General features: G+C 40.7%; 1 protein-coding gene across 5 annotated transcripts in view; it reads right to left on the reverse strand.

The window, feature by feature from the left end:
• Window positions 1-16,955: 16,955 nt before the first annotated feature.
• FBXL7 (F-box and leucine rich repeat protein 7) overlaps window positions 16,956-23,294 on the reverse strand; it is a 310,120-nt gene continuing 303,781 nt past the window's right edge. For all 5 annotated transcript variants that reach the window (XM_029965290.1, XM_029965291.1, XM_008922689.2 and 2 more), the window contains one exon: window positions 16,956-20,022. In XM_029965290.1, the coding sequence (XP_029821150.1) occupies window positions 19,286-20,022 (737 nt within the window). In that variant the 3' untranslated portion in view covers window positions 16,956-19,285. The remainder of the gene's footprint in view (window positions 20,023-23,294) is intronic.

The following is a 23,294-nucleotide window of genomic DNA, read 5'->3' on the forward strand; positions in this document are numbered from 1 at the left end:
CTTGTGAGGATGATGTTCACCAGGAGAGGGACTGCATGGAAAGCCCAGTCCTCAGGGTGTTGCTGGATCTGATGGGATCACTGCCACCAGCCAGAGACAGGCTTGCTCTGCAAAGAAGGACATACTGAGCTCCCAGGCAATGGACAGACTGCTTTCTTACCACACTAGTGACTTCAAGCCTAAGGATACCCAAATATTCCCTCACTCTCTCCATGCACAGGCCAGTAAGTTGACAGTTTGAATCAACCAGCTGAAGAAATTACAGATAAGGCTCAAAGTCTCTTCAGTTGAGCTGAGAAGTAGCCAAGTTAGCACAAAAAAACCAGTTATTAATGGAAAGGGACAATGGCAAACAGGAAACTAGGTTTTCACCCTGGTTCTAGTGAGGACTTTTTATTCACTTTGCTCCTCTGTGCCAGATGTACTACCCTTTATGTAGTTAGAGTTTAGATTCTTAGATCTTTTTATTTTAATATACAGCTTCCTCTCTCTGCATACATAGCATATCACAAGGAGCATTCAATCAGGGCCTTTTAAAGCCTACCTGAAAGTAACATAACGTAATGTTATATAGCAGCATCCTCACTTAAAATTTCTGGGATAATACTAAACTTGTACCAAACACTAATCCAGAAATTTATGCTGGCTTGAACACAGTTAATTTGATAAATAAAGATACAGTGTAGAAAAACATAACCAGATTCAGTAGTACAGATTTTATAGTAACACAAGGTGTATTGAAATTCTGGTTCTAATGCACACATTCAAATGTAATAATTTTGATCAAGAAGGAAATTTAAAAAGAAAATATAAAGCCAGTGATCAAGACTTTGAGGATGGATTTGGTAAGGACAAGACCCTAAACATTTTTATAGAGCCTTCCTTTATAAAAGAAAGGCATGTTTCTGAAAAAAGGATTTTACAAAGATACTTTAGACCCTCTATCATTTTAGCTTTTGCCAGCTTGGGCCTCTCTGCTTACATGAAGTCTCTTTCAAGCTGAGCTGTCATTTGCTCTTTCTGATTTTTGTTTTTTCCTTTTGCCCCATGCAAATCAAATTCTCAAGTGATTTCACAATGACGAAACAGTTCTACTCAGCCAAAGTGGCAGACAGCCAAAATACTCAGATAAAGAGATTTTCAGATGAGCTGAGGGAAATTCATTATGCTGAAGGTACATCATTATTTTCAGTAGCATTTGGTAAAGTGGAACAGGCAGCAGGTGATTATTAATCATAGAAACATCAGCACTTTGACTCCTCTATGCAACCTTTCACGTTTGCTCTGGGCTATTAGTCTTGGACTTACATTGTACCTACTATCTCAGCATCAGCAATGATGGAGAAGTTTCCTCTGCAAAATTAAAGCCGGAGATGCTGCTGTTATACAAAAGCAAGTAATAATGCTATTTTAACCCAGAACACAGAGCAGAAGCATGCTATGATTACATTTTTTTTCCACTTGTATAAAAAAAAATCATAGAATAGCTAGGGTTGGAAGTGACCTTAAAGATCATCTAGTTCCAACACTCCTGCCATGGACAGGGACAACTTTCACTAGCTTGCTCAGAGACCCATCCAACCTGGCCTTGAACACTGCCAGGGATGGGGCATCCACAGCTTTTCTGGGCAATCCATTCACACTTATGGTCTAATCTTTCCTTGATTGCATCTGCGAGTTAGATAAATCTGCCTCGATGGTATCTGGAAAAGGGGATGACTATATCTATTCGTGAGCAGTCATTTGTCCTATTCTGCACTATAAAGTCTACAGATTAACTGCAGTGAATTGCATACTGCTGTTTAAAGGATAAATTAAAGCAGAAGAGAGAAATACTACAAAGGAGAAGTTTGATTTTTCTAGAGAGCATTCATTAAATCACAGTATATTTAAGTGCAAGTTTTATTTAAAGAGGACCAAGAAATACAGAAATCCACCTGTAGGAACCTGAGCTCAGAGCCAGACTCTGACCATGAAAAAAGAAGAGCAGAAGCATCTCATGGAAGTCTCCCTATGTGTGCACTCCAGATCCACCAGTAATTGCTGGCCATCATTTCTGAAGGAAGATAGAAGATTAAAAAACCTGAATGGTGGCATGTACCAAAAAGGAAAAAAGTTACTTTCAACAGTGACAACCAGGGCTTAACTCCTGCTTAATTAACCCAGAAAAGGCTCCCATGTGCCTTACTTAGTAAAAACCATGTCAGTCATCTCTCTCTAATCAGAGAAAGCATCTGTTGTCCCTGTTGAAATGAGCTTGGGTCTTAACAAGTTTTACCAAGCAACAACTGTGAAACTTGAACCACCTGTATACCAGCTACTTTGGGACAGTGAAATACTTGTGCTACATCAACTATATTATGCTTTTTAGGCTGTTTCAACCTATATATATTAAATCTCTAGAAGTTGGAATTATTACACCTAGACTGTAACTGCTTTTCTGGTATCGAAAATCTATTCTTCTTTCATGTATATGGGTCAGAGACCACTTTGTCCAACAGAGCTCACATTTCAGGAGAGGAAGAGACAAACTAGTAGATAGCAACAGATGATAATGTGCTAAGTGATGCGCTGCAGCCTTCCTTCCCTGCCCCCATAAACCAAGTGTTTCAAAGAGACATCTGAGCTCTAGGTAGTGTAGATAGGAGGTTTGCTACAGATGACAGGAAAATGGGTAATTTGCCACAAAGGAGCTCCCTTCATTGATGTTATTTCTGAATCCAAGCTCAGGCTCTGCAGTCTGCAAGCAGATTGAGTTACCTGATGACTAAGAGGTTCCTTATGAAATCTGGACTGGGCTCCCAGTGTCTATGCCCACATCTGTTTATCCCTGAAATCTGAAAAAGAATCTAACCTTGATAATTACACATTCCACAGTCATTTTGCCTGAAAAGAAGAATTCTATCATTACTGGCAGTGACAAAAACCATGGACAAGCAGCACCAGGTGAGGTGGTCCATAAAGTAAAAGAAAGTATTATGTGCCAAGCTTCTGCATAATACAGGGACTGGAACCTAATGTAGATTTAGACTTTCTCAAATCACAGCAGGATCATCTCAGGTAAGACACAGAATTCATTTCCCGTCACCAAGAAAAGGAAAGGGTAAGTTTTGGATTTTTTCAAATGATGCTTCTGGATGGCAGCAGTGTCTGCTCTCTCCATTGTGAGAGCAGTGAGAAATAGTGATGCAAAGACCTGTAAGAAAAACTGCTCCCTTTTCCCCTGGGTCCCCAATTCCTCTTGCATTTCAGAAGTAGGCAAAGTGATACCCAATTTGTCTGATAGGTGTTTTCTCCTCTAGAACCAGATGTAATTGATATTGGATGCATAAGCAAGCCCACTATCTAAATTGCATACAATTGGTTCTTTAAAAATAAGAAAATTTATTCAATTCTACTTTTGTGCAATGGCCTCTTTAAGTTAGGTTAATTAAGCCAGTACCATTAGTTGCAAGGGGATGAGATATTTTGTGTTCTGAATAAGCAAGGCTGGAAGATTTGGACCTTATATCTTGAGATGATCAGTTAGAGCTGTAAAATCACAAAGGCATTTAGTGCTTGTCTGCTGTGATTGAGCTTAGCTTGACAGCTGGCCAGCCTAATGGTAAATGTGCTAATCATGATAAAAGCAGGGCAATTAATCAGAGCATGGCAAGGACATGCCGTTAACAGTGCTGAAAGCAACCAAAGGAAACCCTCCCACATTACAATACATACTTTTCTTCCCTAGAGAGCTTTCGGGATACCTATTATGGAAATGTTTACTTTGGTAACACTGGGGGGAAATGGTGCAGTGACGCTGCTAATGGTTATAGCCTTGATGTTTTACAGGGGAAGCAAGCAGTTACCTACACTGAGGGACAGTGGTAAAAGGATTTCCTACCTGTTCTGTGATGGGTCTCATAAGAAACCTTAAACCAGAAAAGAATACACAGTATAATTCATAAACTGACCTGCTGTAGCAAGGAAAGGCCTTCTCCTATTAAAACTCAGAGTGAACTGCATTGTAGTTAATAATTAGGAGACATCTTTTGGTCAGCTGCAATAATACATGGAGTTAAAAGGATTGCTGTTAAGGCACAAGAGATTCCTATTAATACTTCAGGTAAAAAGCTACAACTTTTATGCATCAGCCATGGCTACTTACCAGGTTTTTACCTCTATTTTTGGTAGAAATACATTATCTACTTGAAGGAATAAAAATCCTCTTGGAAGAATGGCCTGGGAAACCTCATTTCAGTATCCATCTCTTGACTAAGTCACCAATGCACTCAGAGAAGTATCTGGATGGAAATGCAAGACACGCTGCAGCCCTTTACACACCCCCAAAAGCAAACACTGGCTTGGTCCCTCTGTGTACACGTGGAACCCTGCTCCTTGACTGACCAGTGGCTGGCAGGAGGCCATGTGCAGCATCAGCAGATCAGCCAGCAACTAGCTGAATGATGAAGAAGAGCAGCACAGCCTCCTAGAAAAGGGACAGGGAGTCTGTCTGGGCTTTTAAGGGCTTGCTCTACTCAGCTGGCACAGCACCAGCTAGGAGAATATGGTTTGAAAACTGAATATCCTGTGTGTAATCAGTTGTGCTAGCTCTGGATTTTGCTGCCTGTGGCTATAAGGACACTGACTTCATAGGCTTGGTTTTTTGGGGTTTTTTTAATAAAAAGTTATGCCCACTGAGACAGCAAATTACAGCACTGTTTCATGTTTCACCCAGAGTCACTGGACCTTGGGCTCATGCTAAACCATTTACCAAGTTATAGGAGGACTCCTATGTAAAGAGATCACTGGATTCATAGCCTCTAAAGCCCAAAGGAATCATTTTTACAAACTAAAAGTGGGGATTCCGTGAAGCCTAGACTGCAAAATGCAGGTCCTTGTGTGGGGGCCTTGAACAAAACATCCTCTTATCAACAAGGAGCTGAGCTCAGATCTTTGACAGAATAAAAAAAAGCCCATTAAGACCATCCAACATGGTAATGGATGGGTCCCTTCACTAGCTGATGAGAGAAATAACAGAAAACAGCTATGGAGTGGAGGTTTCTGTCCCTATAAATGAAACACCATTGTTTTCATAATGGCAGAAGATACTCCAGCTATCAGTGAGCTACATTTCTCCTCTGCTGAACAGCGGGATTGCACTTGGCCATATGTTAACTCAGAAGATGACAACTCTCAGAAAAATTGCATAAGGTAGTAAAAAAAAAAAGTAACGGGGAACTGCCTGTTGGATTGTTATGAAGAATTGCTGTGAGAAAATGTTCACCCTGCTAGGCATTTCCAGGAGCATCAACATACAGCTGCTCTCCCACTGTAAAACTATCTAGGAATGCCAGCTGCCACTGCCGCTGAGTGACACTGGACAGATTCAGCCATGGTAGGGGTCATGTACAGAAGACATGCTCCTTCTGACAGGTACAATACCAAATGCCCATGTTTTGCATGTATGGCAAGAGCAAACAAACAAACAAAAAAAGAGTAGGAATGCAGATAGAAGGGGAGAACAAGAACAGGAGCATTCCTAGTTTGCTCTTACACATTAAATGCTCAGATAACCTGTACAGGTACTGGTTTGAGGCAAGCCCTAAAGATGTAGTAACTCAACATCAGAGAAAGGAAAATCCTTCCCCACCAGCATCACCGCTGTGGCAGTGCCTGGTTTGCTTAGCTCACTACTGGAACATGAATTCAGAGTTAATTTTTCTATGTGGGTTTTGTAGGCAATGTGTTTTAGCCCAACAGTAAGTCACAGTGCATTCGGAGAAAGAAATAAACCTGAGGGTTTTCCTCTTCTTTTTCACAAGAAGGTGAGATACAGGAATGGATGCGGGTCCTTTCCCGCAGATGGAGCCCTTGCCCCAGTGAGCAGCAGTGCCTTGGTTGAGCCCAGGCCCAAGTAAGTCTGGGCTGTGGCAGAGGCAGGTTTCAGCTGCTCCTTCTCTCGGTTTTACTAGACTGGGATTTTATTTTCACTTTGGGACATTTGTATTAAATGAGTTGGTTTTATGAGCTAGTTCCAGGAGAAGCCAGGATGGTGGGCAATTGTAGAGAGGGACTAGGAGCTCAGTGCTAGCCTAACAGGGGGTCAAGATCACAAGGGAAACTGAAAAGATATCAGAAGTATGAAGGCACAGTTGTCAAGTAACCATGGCTGTTTGTTGGGTTTTGTTTTGCCAGGAAAAGATCCCATTCTGCAGGAACCTGTAAAATCTGACGGCGGCTTGATCCCCTTTCCTATAGTTGCCTGTGATTTGCCCCTGACCTTTCTGCAAGATTCATTTATGGATCACTCTGTGCTTGCCCAGGTGAGGGATGTGCGTGTGTGTGTGTGTGTGTGTGTGTGTGTGTGTGTATGCCATTCACGAAAGAGGAGCACTGAGTGGTTGAGCACAGCAAGCCATGTCTCCTGGAAAGAGCCAACACAAATCTGCTAATGCCATTTTCCCTAAAACACTGCAGATTTCAAATTTTGTTTTATCCTGAATTAGGAGAAAACAATTTTTAAAAGTGTTTGTGGAGTAGAGCTATACATCCAAATGAATCATACTAAACCCAGTAATGTGATACATGTTGATGAACTCCAAATGTTTTATTTGGAAGCTGCTGTCATTTCATTGAATTGTTTTTAAGTGGTTTTGTTCGAACAGTGAATGGAGACGTTTTTGAAGGGAAGCTGGTCAGGCTGGTCAGAGAAAGGTCAGACTTGGAAGGAAAGGAACATAACACAGGTTTTATCCAAGCCAAAATGGAAAGTCCAGCATTTAAAAAAAGTTTTAAAATAATTTTGAAAATATTTTAGTTTTGTGTCAGTGAAACTGATCTCATTTCACAATTCATGGGGAATTAAATAGTTTCATCCGAAAAAAAACTTTTTCAAAAACAAATCCAGCAATATTTTTGATCCTGAAGCACCACATTTCTTGGCTGCCAGTGCAGCAGAGAACTAGATTATAGTACTGAGACATATGTTATCAATAATAGTGGGCCAAGAAGTAACTACATGTCTCAGTATAAGAGAGTCATCAGTATTCTGAATCTGGTCAGGCTATGAGGAAACAGAAGAGCATTCCAGGAAAATCAAGAGCCATTACATTAACTAATGTCAATACTTAGAAAACGTGATGAAGGTAAATGCATGTACTGAATGTGCTGCTTTCACACTGGGTGAGCAATGAAGTTCAAGCCCCTCCAACTGTAAAACTTTGTGTGCTACTACAAAAATATTTAGTTATTTACAATACAGAACCACAATCTCAGTCGGTTAGAGCATGGTGTTAATAACACCAAGGTTGCGGGTTCAATAATGGGCCATACCCTTAAGAGTTGGACTCAATGATCCTTGTGGGTCCCTTCCAACTCTGTGCAATCTGTGAAATCATTTGGAACTGAACCTCCCAAGTTCTCACCCAAACATTGTCTTGAATCAATCTGACAAAATCCATGTACTCCTTTCCTTCAAAACCTGACAAATTCAAACGAACCATTGTATGCCATCTGCAGCAGAGAAAAGGTTGTTCAGACTGCAAGGATCTGCTCAAGGACCACTGCCTCCAGACAGCAGGTCTTTGGAAGAATTCTCCTTTGCACTCAGAGGTGCTGTCTTTCTCAGCAAGACACAGGCAGCAGAAGGTCCACAGACCAAGATAAAAGAAATATAAACAGTAGAATCTAATTTTCAAAATTGTCATGAACACTTAGGAGCCATGCAACCAGAAGACTTCTTGTATCTATTATATTTGCTATTTGACACTTGTAAAATTTGGTATTTTAAATATAAAGTATCTTTTCATTGATACTTTTTGTATCAATGCGAATAATTATTATATCAAAATAATTGATATAATTTTTCCTACTGATTTAAACTTCCCAACATGAGAATGGACTGTCATAGGAACTATAGCTTTTAATCTAACACTGTTGTGACAACATGTGGCTTTATTTAGGGTAATATCTACTATTTAAGTGAAATATAAATTTGACCACTTTGTTCATTAAGAGAATTTAATCTTATTAGAAAAGATGAAGAAGGAGAGATGTGAAATTTTCTCTTCAGAATAAGCCCATTAGCACCTTTTTCTTACAAAATAAACCAGGATAATCCTTCTTCATATTATAAGGACAGAAAAGGCATCCCTACCTTTTATTTTAATAGGCAGTGTTGCTTAGCAATGAGAACTGGTCTTGCCTTCAACGACTATCCTAAACACCCCAATTCAGCACAAACATTTATCATTTTCACATAAATCGTTCAGCTTGGTTAATGATCCAGGATGACTCTTCTGCAGTAAAACATTCATGCACAAAAGTAAATTAATTTTATGTTGTCATCAGCTGCCAGATTTTTCCACACAAACCAGCCTTTACTTGCAAAGGATATATCAACTGTTTTAGCTACCAGAAAAAAAATCAAAACATTTGGAGAATAAATTTCAGCATTTAATAGTCTGAAATAATGGAAAGCAAGGCCATAGCTCCTCTTTTATACATGCAGTTAATGCTTTATAGTGAAATTTTCCTAGTTCAGCCTTTTGAGGGAAAAGTTGAAAAAAAATGAGGGATTTCTGAGAGACCTTCAGGGCGTCTGCTAGGTGGAGAGAAAATATTCTGATTTTAAATCATAACAAAGCAGGTAGGGTGTAAAAGCTACCACGGAAGTAGGGAAGATGAGGTGGGAAAAAAACCAACAAAGCAAAAATACCTTGGGAACAAACAACAAACAGAACAAAGAGACTATCTAATAAATTATTTTGTGCTGAAAAACAGGCAGCAGTGTAAATTGCCATTACCATATAGAATATAATGCAGAAAAAGAAACCCAGGACAACACCTGCAACACCTTAAAGTGTCTGGGTATGCTGCAAATAAATGTTATGCAGCCACTGGCCACAAAGGTCCCTCAGCATTGGAGCCTGTGCTGTGGCCCCTACTCAAGAACTCAGCTGGGCTTCAAGTCTTCATCTTTCTCTCCCTCAGATTGTCACTCACATCTGGGGTGTGCAGAAGAAGAAAGGGAGGAAGAAGGGGACACAAAGACTAGGCTCTGGGACAAGCCCTGCAGGTCTTGCTTGATACCCCATTCCTCGCAGCACCCTTGGCAAAGCATACTGAGCTATGCACCATCCCCTGCGTAGGGCTGAAGAGGAGCCCAAATGTAACTGCAAAGTGCAACTGGTTCCTGTGACTCTGGGGCCCAAAATGAGGTGCTGTTTCTTTGGCAGCTAAATGGTAGGACCAAAAGCTGAGCAGGATTGTATCCCTAGAACTATTTTACGTGTTAGGATGTTCTCAGTGATTCCTAGACTGTGACGCTACATCCCTGCTCCTTCAGCTGGGGATAGAGCCAGTGCTGCAGTTTGAGATGATTCTTCCTTCAAATCTCAGAGACCCTCAGCAGATTCTAGGCAGTAAGAGCTAGAAGATCTTTTCTAGCTAGCAGATTTTTTCTTTCTTTTTTTTTTTTTAAACATCAGAAACATTTCAGTTTTGAAAAGGAAGCCCAAACTGTCCTTTCTTCAAGAATAAATATTTGCACAAAAATTGCCACAACCAGCCTTACAAAATGATCATATCCTCACATGACAGTCATTTCTATATTTGCTTGCATAGTCAATCATTTGAGGTTTATTTTTTGTGTGTTTGTGGCCCAGTGAACAGCCTGTCTGACCTTAACCACAAACATTCTCCCAATAAGTTTCAGAAGCATGTTTGCCTAAGTAAGGACAACCAAAGGCATTTGAGATACCTGATGGCATCTTCCTGGCCTCCCTCTGCCAATGCAACAGAGCACAAGTCTTTCTCAGTGACTTCCATCCCTGCCAGTGTTCTGTGGATGTCTCGGATACCCTTGCATCTCTAATGGCATCCAATACCTCTGTTCTGACAATTAAATTGAGCCTTTGGTGTAACAGATTTCCTGAAACTCGGACTCTAATAAGGAATAAATGTAGGCCTGCAAATGTGTCAGGAATCCACAAATGTGTAGATTGCTTCACAGTGACAAGAGTCCCTGCAAACTGCAGCTCTACACTAATATGGTTTTCCCCAATATGAGTCTACATTTACACTGATCTCTAAAGGTATCACTGGCAGAACACCTTATTAAAAAAAGAAAGCCAGGTTGAGATTGAGATCACACAGCAAGGAGTAGCTATTGATTCCCCTAGAGAAGACCCAGAATATGTTTAAATATCGGTGGTACTGTTTCTACCTTTTCTTCATGCACTGTGCACTAAAAGGGCAAATTAAGCAAAGCTCATAAAGACATGAAGTATTGCAGCACTGTAGGCAAATTCCATGAAGAAAATTAGGTGAAGTCCAGGAGCATTTCAAATAGTGTCTTAGTACTCCAAGGTCAGCACAGTAATTCTGTATGCACTATTTTTTCCATTTTCTCGGTTTACCATGGATGACTTCAGTCCTTGCACAAATCAAGGACATGATCCTCATATAGTGCCATAGTTTCCTCCTCCTGCTTTGCTTCTAGACATTGTCGATGCTCTGAGCCCTACAGAATAACAACCCAAGCAATCAAACATGCCTATTAGACTCAAAAAACAGTAAGAAAATAGTAAGAAAAAGACATGATGTTTTCTTAACTCTACTTTTAACTTAGACTGATAATGGTCTTGCTTTTCCTATTTTTCTCTAGGTTTCCCTAAAAACAATACTGAAGAAAGAGTTAAGTTTTCCAACACTCATGTCTTGGTTCAGCTGTGCACTTTTGGGGCATTTGTCTAAAAACCTGGGTGTACCTTGACATCCAGCCATGAAGAGAATGGACTAATTTTTTCCAATCTTGGCAAGATGAGCACTCTTAAATCAAAACAACTTAGTCATATTATGAAAGCTGAGACCCTTGAAAATTTATATTCCTCGCTGTGTTCGGGTATTTGTGTGGGCCCAGGGCCAGAAGCAGGCAAAGGGTTTGAAGAAGAAGAGAAGGGACTTTGCACTGCTGATTTGGACAGCATTTCTGCCTCCTCCAGATGATTCTGAAAATCGCATATGAACTGGCACTTGGTGATGGTTTTGTTTCTATCAGGTCTATATTCACTGGTGGTGCCCTGCCTTCCAGGCATCTAAAGGAAATTTAATTTTGATGCCAAGCATCTCAGCCAGTTGTTTAACCTGACTGAGCAGTCAACTGCCCTTACACAGCTGCTTGCGTCTGACACCTGGTAGGCCTTGTTAAAAATTAATAAAGGGAAGCAGAGATGCTTAAACTTCTTTGACTGACCAGAGTCTCCAGGCAAATTCTGGTCGGTTACAAAGATGTAGCACAGTTGTCTAACAGAAATCAAGAGGTTTCTTGATTTCCAAAATTCTCCCTGTAGATGGGAGGAGTGAGAGAGACCTGGAAAAGGAGTGTGTCAAGCGACCAGCTTCCCAACTTGCAGGAGTTTGAAGGAGCACAAAATTCTCTCCTTCCTCTGTTCTCTCTTCCAAATACAGATATACTTTTGCTGCAGCCTGCAGCAATAGGGCCTAAATATGCAGGGTACCAAGCCCCCAGCAAATTTTCAAGTGCCTATCCCCGTGACAGTGAAATGATGAGGATGTTAGCTCCTGACTAGATTGGATTTTCCACTCTGAAGCATAAGGATTTCAGAAAAGAGGGTGCTGAAAACATCTGAGTTGGACAACCTCGAGTAACTCAGAATAATGGCATTGCAAGCAAGAAATGAACATGTGCTCCGTGTCAGGGACCTGTTGAGACAAACATCAAAACATGACAACAGCTCCAAAGGTCCATGTAGCTGAACAGTCTGTCTGGCTGTAGCCAAAACCAGATGCCTAGAGAAGCACAAGTGTATTTTCCCAGCATAGCCTGCCAGGCTCCAACACTTGGCGCCTCAGGCATTTCCTGAGCCACAGTTTGTCTGTTGTATTTAATAGCTGCACACAGACTTTTCCTCCACAACCTAGTCCAGTCTTTTCTTAAATGATGGGAACATCTAGCATCCACAACATACTGGGGCAAGGGTCCAAGGCTTTAACACATTGCAAACAAAAAACTACTTTAATTTGCTATGGATCTGTTACCTACTGGTTTCACTTGATGCCCCCAACCTTTTTTTATTCTTTTTAAATTATTAGTCACGGTAAACATTCAGTACCTTCATCCATTAAGCCATCTATGATTACATGACCTTTGTCATATGTGTCATATCTCACCTTAGTTAACTCTTTTCCAGATGAAGCATCCTAGGCCACTCAGTGATGCCAGACACAGAAGCCATTCTCAAGCTTTTTCCAGTGTCCTCAGCACTCCAGCCTGACAGGTCCCTCCAGGTATTTACTGACCCTTTGGATTTCTTGTAGAAAAACTGTGCTGATTCTTCCCTACAGCCACATTTATACATGTTCTCACTACAGGTAATTTTTATGGTAACTTTCAATTTACCCTCCAGCTTCACAGAAGCACATTTTACTCCCATGGCAAAACGTATCTTTTAAGCAAGAGATTACACATTACCACTTGCAGTTCAGTTTTCAGTCCTGAATTCCTTTACTCTCTTTATTGGGCATTTTGATGCAATTTTCCCTTACCTTTTTAATTTTCCCTTTCCTTTTTTTTTTTTTTTTTTTTTGGCAGGAGAAAGGAAGGTTGCTTTATCATGCTTTCAAATTTAACCTGCCAGAAGTTTATGAACTTTCAAAGTTCAGGCTGCAAGGCTGTCTTGTGTCTCCATTGATTTATCTTACAAAAAATAGACCAATGTTCAGAAATCAGACACACCTCTGATCTGAAGATAAGCCAGTCTCAGTGTTTTTGAATGAGGTTCCCCTATAGACAGTAAATACAAAGCAACTCTAAAACACTATTACTTAAAAAAACCCAAACCAACAAAAAACCCACCCTCCCCTTCTCATTTTACAAGAACAGGCTGAAGAGCCTGGAGTCTCTCTTAAGACATACCTGTGTTGCATCTTCAAACAACCTCCCCTCAGCTTATCAGGACATAGTCACCTCTGCCCTGTCACAGCTCCCTTTTCTGCTTCTGAGGAGTCCCTTCCCCAACACAGTAGTTAAGAGTTTGTTCCTGTAACTGATACTAAAGAAAACAGATGATGATACATGCAGTTAAGGAATAAATCACTACAAAAGTACCACAAAAGACCCACAGCAGCCACTCATCCATGAAATCCAGTCTCTGACAACTGTTACGTGTCACAAACATTATGTGTTAGGCAATTCTATTTCCATGCTGAAACACAGGTAACCACTCTGCAGTGTCATGTCACAAAAGTCACATCGACAACCGGAATACCACATGAGATACATGACCATAAAGTAATCAAATAGAGTGTAATTCAAGTCCAGAAATAAGTCTTATTCTTGAAAGTATTTACACAGTATATAATAGGCCAGGGAAAACTAGAGCAAAACTGGAGTGTCAGAAAAATATAATTTGTTCTTAATAAGCATATAGAAAATTTTTTTCAGTTGTCCTGATAATGGTTTAGGATATATCCTTTATATGACAAGTGATTAAGATGGGAAAACACTTGATAAGGCTTAAATTAAATTAAATTATAACCAATACATTAGCTACACTTATTTTTTCTAGCTAGAAATTCAGTTTTTCTGCAGCTTTGATGTCTGTCTGCGGAGGCAATAGTGTGAATAGAGCATATTCAAGAAGTAACAGAAACTTCTCAAGAATGGCCATTTACTTGATTTTAAAAAAATATTTTAAGAGTCATCAAAGACAGACAATGCAACATGAAACTGTTAAAAATATTCATTCCTTTTGGCACAAGTCCCTCTTTGCATTCTCTCTTCTCTTTAAAAGATGACTTTTTCCATCTCTACCATTTATGAGAGGATACAGCATGCAGTGTTTCTTTAAAAAACAAAGGAAAACTAATCTATTCTAACCCAAAGAACACAGTAGCTTTAGTGCTAGAAAGAATGGCTAAGATTTCTGTTCTGCATTAAAAGTATCAGGGTCATTTATAAAAGCTTGGGGGGGGGCAGCATTTGTTTTAAAAGATCCCTCCTTCTGGTTCCTCTGGTTCTTTCTCTGGTGCCTGTTATATTGGCTTAATTTGACATATCTGTGGCAAACTGGATTGTTGCACTCATAATATTTTTTAAATTTGTATTAGCAGAGCCTACTTTGAAAAGATTTCTATGAACTAGTTTAAATCTCAGTCGCGCCTCTATGATCATCCAGAGGAAAGGGAAAAATGACCTGATGTTTTTATTCAGTTTTCAAAGAAGCAAAAATAGAGGAAAAACCTGCTCTGAATCTGTACAGCAGGGGTGCATGAACATAAATGTCCCTCAGCTATTTTAGAGAGAAAACTGATTTAATCTGTTTAATAGCATGCAGTAATGCTGTTCAGTTAAATGTATTTTTGTTAAGCTAAGTTTGAATTCTGATGTCTACTGTCTGGCAGTAACTTGAATCTACAATTATTATGCCCTCTAGCAGTCACCAAAATGGCATGAATTTGGCTCCACACTGATGCCTGTATCTTAGCAAAGCCAAGCAGCTGGTGTTGCTGAAATACAATGTCAAAGAAGAATCGGTGTTTCAAACCTATCTCGCCTTGTTCTTCTCAGTAGCTTACCTCACACAAAGGTGTGAAGGCTGGAACAAGACACTGAGGTTGACAATCTCTCAGACCTCCACATACACTTGGTGGCAAAGGCAAAAGTTCTGCCTGTGAAGATTTTCTGGCTTCTCAAAATACATATATATATAAAAAAAGGTAGATATTGGATGCGTTAGATGCAAAATTACTATTTCATTTTTGGAAGGCTGTTTCAAAGTTTAGGCACTCTCACTGAAACAGTTTGTCAGCCTTTCTCAGAGACTGCACCAAGGAACTGTACTGTATTTACACGATGTTCAGTTAATTTCCTTCATGTTTCTGTTCCTACCGCAAGCTTCGTTCTTCAATATTTACACTTCCTCTGGCCCAACTCTCCCTGCTCAACATGTCATATAAACCCATCTCTTTTAACCAGTGTCTTTGCTGAAAATCATTCAATCTTTTATCATCTCAGTCTGAGTCCCCCTTGCCCAGGAAATCTCCTTCATCCTTCTTGTTCCAGTTTTCAAAACTCCATCTTTCAACCCTGCCCTGACTTTCCAGGCAGCTTCCATATAATTCAGGTCATTTCCTCCTTCACACTGCCAGAGAGATAAACAGATTTTAGCTTTGCCAAATCTCAGTTTTTCCAGACTACAAGCTCCAGAAGACCAGAGCATGTCCTTTTCTCCTTGGTCACAGACTTGGAGATATTCAAAGACATGAAATATAGCTAAATTTGGGTGAAATTTACTGGGAGATCAGTAAGACACATCCTTGTCCTAAAGCTGACCTCCTGGCAAGGCTCACGCTTTCACTCTGAAGGCCTTAGAGGAGATGAAGAGCAATGGACCGTTTTCAAAGGAAAGGTCACCTGGAGTTTAACATGAGCAAAATGACATTTCCTCCAGCTTTATTTACAGAACCAGATGAACCATTTCAACTAACATTTTCAAAGCCCAGCATGGGAAGTTTCAGCATGAATAGCTAAACTGACAAAATCGTAAAAAACGGAGGGCAGGTTACTTTCCTAGGGAATGCTGAGGGAAGAGGAGCCATGCACCAACTCCATCAGAGAACTTTTCCCCTCTAAACCAACACTGGCAGCTGAGGGGCAGCCAGCCTGCAGTCCAAATGATCACTGTGTTTCTTTTTAATAAAAGCTTGGACCTGCTTCAAGCCTAGGGCTAAAATTAGGTATTTTACTAGCTTTTTAATTTTTCAGTTCAAAGTCCATAAGTTTTGAGAAACCACATAAGCCACTACTGAAGGTTTCCGTCTGGACCACGGTTCTGAGTCCAAGACATCCAACAGAAGCTGGTTTGCATTTTGTAAGAAGCCATATGAGCACAGCTCAAAGAGGCAAAAGTGTTGCACTTCACATCAATCTCATGCTGCTAATGGGGAAAATACAGTTCCACTTTTTAAAAAAGCCAAGGGAAGGATGAACACCCAGATACAGAGCTTTGGCTATAATCAGAGTGCATGGTAGTTTAGATGTGCCTTTTCTGAGAGACCTCTCTCTACAAATTATTCCGAAGACACAAACAACATGGCAGTATGACTGATGTGATTCATCACTGCTTTTCTTTGATTAGATCACCACATGCTATTGCAGAGCAGAAGCCTCAGTGCCTCTGCCCGAATTTTATGGTTCAAGAATCACCTATGTTTTTGCTCAGGAAATTTATGGGCTTTGCCAACTCTAAACTAGAAGACCCATCAGTTACATGTTGCAACCTTTCCAGCAAACTCAGCTCCACATCCACTACTTCAGTTTCTTTTCTGGTCCTCTCATCTTGCAAGTAGACATAGGAAAAAGGTTAAAAGTCAAAACAGGCAAGCTGTATCAATAAGTTAAATTCAAATTTTCTTGAAATAATAGCAGCCTCAGGGTGCCAATTCAGATCATATAAGACTATGTACTTAAAGTTTGGCTAAGAAAAATTACCTTTATTCATTTTCCACCAGTGCCCCCAGAGTAGATTTTTTAGAACATTCAAAAGGCAACACTGTACCAGTAAGTGCTCTACCCCATCACTCATTCCCTTTTACTTTTTACATCAAATATGTTAACTTGCCTTTAAACCAATGCAGAGGTCCTCCTGAAATTTTTGTACATGTGCTTTTTATATACTGTTTTTGCTTTTATTAACACTTGCAGTTTCTGATTATGTTTCAGGGTCAAGAAGAACCATATGAGGAAAATCAAATTTTAAAGAGAGAGATAAGCAAGGTCATAATCTATAACAAACATTTTTTTCCTTTTCTAATGTAGTCATCCACCTACCTGTTGGGCTGATGTGCTCATTCACCCACCTACCTTTCAAGGAAAGTTTTACAATTATTTAGTATTTTCTTTTTCAGCAGCAGTTACTAAATTAGTGCAAATAACGATGCATGCTCATCAGTTACCAATATATTGCTTTATTTCTTGGTAGCAAATTAAGGCTTTATAGTGAGATTTGTACAGTACAGGCCAATTTAAACATTAGAAATTTAAAAACCATGTAGCACTATTCACTCAATTTAACATAGCCAGAAAAGTAGCCTTTTTTTTTTTAATAAACAATTAAATGTTACTAGTGAGGCCTTATATTTCATGAGTGCAAATGGCTCAAAATCCCACCATCCTCAGGAATGGGCTCAATATTTAAATTCCTCGAGGCCATTTTTAGATAAAGGATAAACAAATAGTATAGCTGGCTCAAATAAAATATACTGTATTACTTGCTGGAGAAGAATCTCTTATTTTAAAAATATGGAAAGGAAAACCAAAGTGAAATTAACTGTCTAAGAGATGGTATCACCCCCTATTAGTCACTGACCAGTAACACTAGAATGGCAAATTCATTTTCTGTGTCCCTCTTTGCTTTAGTACAATTTGATTTATAATTCAGAGCTGATGACATCCTCTATATTAAGAAACTCAAAATTGGAGGAATATACATAAGTTACAGGAATTTTTGCAGCAGTAGGATAAGTGCCCTCTGCAGGTACATGTTCAAACCATTGCATTTTGGTTTTTTTTTTTGCAATTTGAGAGAGCATTGCTATAAGTATTTCCTCACCGGTTATGTATTTTTCTCAAGCATATTGATTTTCACTTCATACCAATGATTTTATTAGTGCTGTCTGGAGTTGATGGAACTACTGCTTAGGAAAACCAGACACAGTGCTTCCCTTCTTATGAGACACAGTGTTAGAGCTGAATGTATGAATTCACCTGTCAGTCAGGCACAAGGGGCCTGCCTGAAAATATCATCACGCCTCGCGTGTCTGGCTTTCAGATCTGAGCATTACACATGAAAATGCAGAGAAACAGCTGCCAGAAAACTGTGAAGAAAGTAACCATGAATCGACCACACACTCTGGGGAAGGAGGCAATGAGATGGGGGACTTTCAAAACACTCCTGCTCATGCAAGAGCAAGAGCAACCATGAAGAGTACTAGGAGCTCACAGGGTCACAGGGCAATGCTGGTGTTTAATTATTTGTTGAACAGCAACTGTATCTCCAGCCTAAGGGAACACACACAAAGTTTGAAAAAATCTAAATCTAATCTGAATAACACTGGAAGCCCCTCTGTCCCCAGGGGTATTATCTAACATTAGGCTAATGTCTTAGAAGTTTTGAGATCAGCCATCTATCCTTTGAACTAGAAGGTCACAGAAAAGGGTCTGGTTTCTAAGTGTAATAAGGCACATACTGACTTTGCCTTAATGGACGTGCCTGGTTTACTCAGGGAGCATCAACTGCAGTGGTGCCACAGCTGCTGAAAAGATACAGTGAAGGAACAAAGACAGACTTTCTGGTGACAATCACACAGCACAGTGATTGGGACTGCCCTAAGCAAGCTACTCCACAATGCCTCAGACTCTCCCCAGTGTCCTACAGTGCTATCTCAGATTGTTGCAGAATTACAGCAGCTTCTCAGGCTAGGTTGCTGGCTTTTCCTTTTGCCAGGCCACCAATATCCCGCTTGTTCTCCTTCACTCAGGTGAATATGTCATTGCTTATCAGAGCCAGAAATCCCTATCTACTACCAGGGGGTTGTACTACACATGCAGGAGAGGGCAAATTTAGAAATGAAGGCAAGTAGCGATGATACACAAGTGACTTTCCAAGAGAATCCATGCATGGGCACAATCTCTAGATTCACTCAGTAGAAGTGCTCAGCAATGGCCAGCAGGTCTTATTCTGCCTCAGTTGAGTATGTTTAAGAACATTACCTAGTATTTCCTGAGGGATTACAATGGATGACTACCAAAAGGAAACTACGTGGAGAGAAGAGGATGCTTTATCAGCCATATTGGAAAAAGTTGGGGAACACAGACACATATTGCATAGTCAGCTTCACGAGAACAGCTGGAATTCAGATGTATTTGACACAGCTTAGTAGCATTTCCAAAGGAGGGATTATGTGCTATTTCCTTTGGAGGCAGCTACTGTAGCCTGGGACAAGATCATGGCTCTTATGGAAATGGCACTCCAGTGGGGATGCTGAGCACTCTTTGCTTTTGCATTAAGGCAGCCTCTCCACAGAGACCCACGGCACCTTAAAAAGTGATCATATAAAAAGCAAACAAAATAGTCCTCTAGAAACCCTCCTCACTCACAATGTACAAGAAAAGCTGACTCCTGTGAGCGACAGAAAAGACAGCATTAATGAATATGGGAGCGTGTGTTTCTACATCAGTGTTTTTAATACTGCATTGTAATGACAGGTGTGGGGTGTCCTTTCAGAAGAAAGCAGGGTTGGTGTGCTCTATAATACAGCGCTTGCAATGTCGTTTAACAAATCGCAGAGCATCAACAGAGACATCGCAGTCCTGCACATTCAACATCTGCAGGTCAAAACAGTTGGCAGCTACAATCTGCAGGCCCTGCCCAGTGATGCTCTCACAAGATTTCAGGCTCAGGCGCTTCAGGTTGAAGCAGTTGAGGGCTAGAAACTCCAGGCCGGTGTCTGAGACCAGAGGGCACTTGCCAATATCTAGCGATTTGAGTTTTGTGCAATTTTTGGCGAGGTACTCCACGCCGTGGTCCGTGATGCCCTCGCAGCCCCGCGCGTTGAGGTAGCGCAGCTTGCTGCAGTATTTGGCTATGTAACGGATGCCCACGTCCGTGATCCGGCCGCAGTGAGCGATGCTAAGGTATCGGAGACGTGACTCCAGCTTGGCAATCTCCCGCATGCCGAAGTCACTGACGAAGCGACAGTCGCTCACGCTCAGTTCCTTAATGGACGTGCAGTAAATCATCAGGTAACGGAGACCCTCGTCGGTGATGCGGACGCAGCGGCGCAGGTACAGGTGGGTCAGCTGAGTGCAGTGGGCGGCAATGGTGTGCAGTCCTTCGTCCTCCAGGACAAAGCAGTCTGTCATGTCCAAGTAGCGAATAGAGATTTGTTTCCCGTGTAAGGGAGACAGCTTGATGGAGGCTTCACGCGTCAAACTGATGCATGTTACTTTGGAACAACCTAAGTGGAAAAACACAGAGAGTTTAAGGAAACAGTAAAACCAAATCATGCAGCGAGGCCAGAAAGCTGGGTGTGAAATGGTGTGCTGGATTGTGATGAAGGTACCTTCATCCTGCAAGAGCAGAATCATCCTGACTGACTAGTCTGGATTTGCTGTGATGAGTCCCCACACCACAGGAAAGAATAAACTTCACTGGAGTCAGTGAGGTTACTCTGAGATTTTGAGCACTAGGAAAGAAACGGACTGATTTTGTCCCTATCCCAAATGTAAAATACTGGTCCTATGTTTATCTACAGACAGACTGTGATGTGTTACTGCAATACAGACCCAGTGATAATTAGAGAAAATGATACTACATGACGACCAATGCAGTTTTTTGATCAGAGTCTGTCTCATTGCTGATTGGATGAGTTTGCAAACCAACATCTGTGGCTCTTTCACCATCCAACCTCATTATAAAAAAGACAACCCCGCCCACCCTCCCAGAAGCATTTGGAGAACAGATGTGAATCCAGCCCTGCAACGTTGGAAGGATACAAAACTATGGCAGGATTATGTGCTTGCAGAAGGGTGGAGACTCAGATAATCTAAGGAGAATGGGGACATTTGGCAGGAGCCAACAGACTGGTAAGGTCATGGGAGGATATGGACAGATGCAGAAAAGGGGTGTGTCAAGTGAGAAAGTCTGGCCATGGAGTTAACTAGACCAGAGGAGAAACACCAGACCTTGCCGGGAAAGCCAAAGAGCTAGATGAAAGGGAAAAACACGCTCACAGACTTTCCCCATTTTTAACCTCCACTCCATACATGGTGGTGAGCAAAAGCTTTTTTTGGAAAGTGCGGTTTCTGCTGCAATGCAAACTGGCAGTCTCGGGATCCTGAGGGAAATTTTTAGCTGTGCCAAGTTCAGCTGGGCACACTGCATTAGCATAGTTAGGAACGGCTGCAAGAAAGAAGGGAGGTTCTACCCATTACTGACCAAGGCCCAACAGTTTTAGCCATAAATGTCTACTCAGAAAAATTCTGTCATTTATGCCTAAAGAGGTGCTCTCAGGTAGAGAAAAAAAGAAAAAGGATGTTTTCTGTATTGCTGAAACACTGGCCAACCAGTTTGAAGTGACACATAAAAACTGATGACTGTAGAACTCCATGTATCAGAAATCCTGCACAAATCCTGTAGTGTAGAAGTAAAGAGCAGTGTATGGAGACAACCCCAAAAACTTAAATGATTCAAACTTATACCAATTGATACAACAGGTTCTCATTCAGAGGCTTAGTAGAAGGTATGAATATGCTTCAGTTCTTAAAAAGGAAAAAAAAAAATCCCTTGAGATAACCCTGCAGACTCACAAAAATGCTGTGAGAAGCATGGGATATGGACTTGAAACAGTTTGCCACCTGCAATTAGATTTCTACATTCATCATTTGAATTTGTGCTGGACCTTTAATTTAGGCTTCAAATCTAGTTGAACAGAGGCAAATTTTACCTTAGGCCTCACACAATGAAATGGGCAAATTGTCCACAGCTCATGTAGAAGCAAAACTTTGAAGCAAAACACTGTTCAACAAATATCTTAAAACTGAATGCTATGGTGCAATCTCTGGAAATAGTTTTGTCCTCAGATAAGTACTACATACATGCTCAGTAAAGCAAAGTGATTTTTCTAAAGGGAAGCACTACAATACTAATGGTGTGAAAATTTCACCCCTACTATATTCTTTGGAGCAGGTGATACAAAATACACTACAGGAGTCCCCATCCTTGAGTCTTTTCCACAGAAGAAGCTGGCACATAGGCAGGGCTCTGCTGAACCTGACGTAGTTCTAGCTATTGCATTTGGTCAAGGAGGTTGCTGGATTAAGGAGTCAGTCTGGATATTTTATATTCTGACCAGAATTCAAATTTAAAATTTGGCTAAGTGAGAATGATGGGTCCACGAGGCCAAGGAGAATGTTCTGTCTGCGGAGAATCCAAGAAGCTTTAATGACCGTAATTAGAAAGTGAATGGGTCAGAAGTCTCACAGCAGGGCTGGAGTCAAATACATCACCGTGTGATCACTGTTTTGAAAAGCTCAGCATTGCCTTGTCTAGTTACTTTGGCTACACTGTAAAATATTTAATGGGAAGGATATTCAAAATGGTTTAACCAGAAAAAGAGTCCATGCTGATACAGAACAGCCCGATTTTTAGGCAAAATGACAGGTTCCTGGGTCCACAACAATTTTTCTGTCCTAAATAATACAAAATGTAAAACCAAAGCTCTTGTAACAGGATTTTCCATAAAGTAAGTATAACTGATTTTTAAAAGGGAGAAGAAACTTCCAAACAGACTGAAAAAAATGTTGGCTAGTGTGTTAGATAATAACTTGCAGTCAAGCTCAACCAACTTCTAGAGATATCTCAGACCTGCCCACAAAGTGACTGCTGAGAGTGACAGAACTTACATTGTGTAAAGCTCTTAAAGTTAATACGAACATCTGGTTCTGACAGTAAAGATTTTGATGCATTTTTACTGCCAAGTAGCCATCCAAGGGGGAAAGGGATTCAGCTAGATGTACAACTGTTAACTGGGATTTAATTAACTAGGAACTAGAGTCACCCCCAGCACACGTACCCAACTTCTCTTGTTCAGTATGGAACCAAACTGGTGAACCACTTCAGTCCTCAGAATTGCTTGAGCATATAGGTGCAAGCCTTGTCCTCACAACTACAGACAGAAGGAGGGGAAAACAGAATCCTGCTTCCAAAACATCCTCCAAAACTACGCACATTGTAATGAAAAAAGTGGACTCAATACAAGAGCCCAGAGATCAATTATCCTCAATTCATATGCAGGTGCATGCAGCAAAAGCTATATCTGAACCCAAACACCCCAGCTTCTGAGCATGTTCAAACCCCAGATTTTTTCCTTCACATGCTCCAAATAGAAAGAACAATTTAGATAAAAGTGAGATTAAAATTACTTTCCTATCCCATCGATGAGACAAAATTCAAGGAAGACAGGTATTTTATTTGCCCTCTACACACTTTGTACCAAACTGATGAGCTCTTAGGGACAGACACCACCTTCTAGGTCCGAAAGTAACAGGCTTGGTAAAACCACAGATGCAGATAAATCCCAAAAGAACCTATTTCAAGACCTGTTATCATCTTTTCCTTTTCCCTGCTTTTGAAAAGAGAGCTCTGGACCAAAGCATTTTCAGCCACCTACAAGCTCCTAGGTGCACTCAGAGTGTGAGCTTCAAAGCTTTAGGTCTAAATCACACTGGT

This window comes from Manacus vitellinus, unplaced genomic scaffold, assembly GCF_001715985.3.
Source record: "Manacus vitellinus isolate BGI_N305 unplaced genomic scaffold, ASM171598v3 scaffold_96_pilon, whole genome shotgun sequence".
Taxonomy (NCBI): domain Eukaryota; kingdom Metazoa; phylum Chordata; class Aves; order Passeriformes; family Pipridae; genus Manacus; species Manacus vitellinus.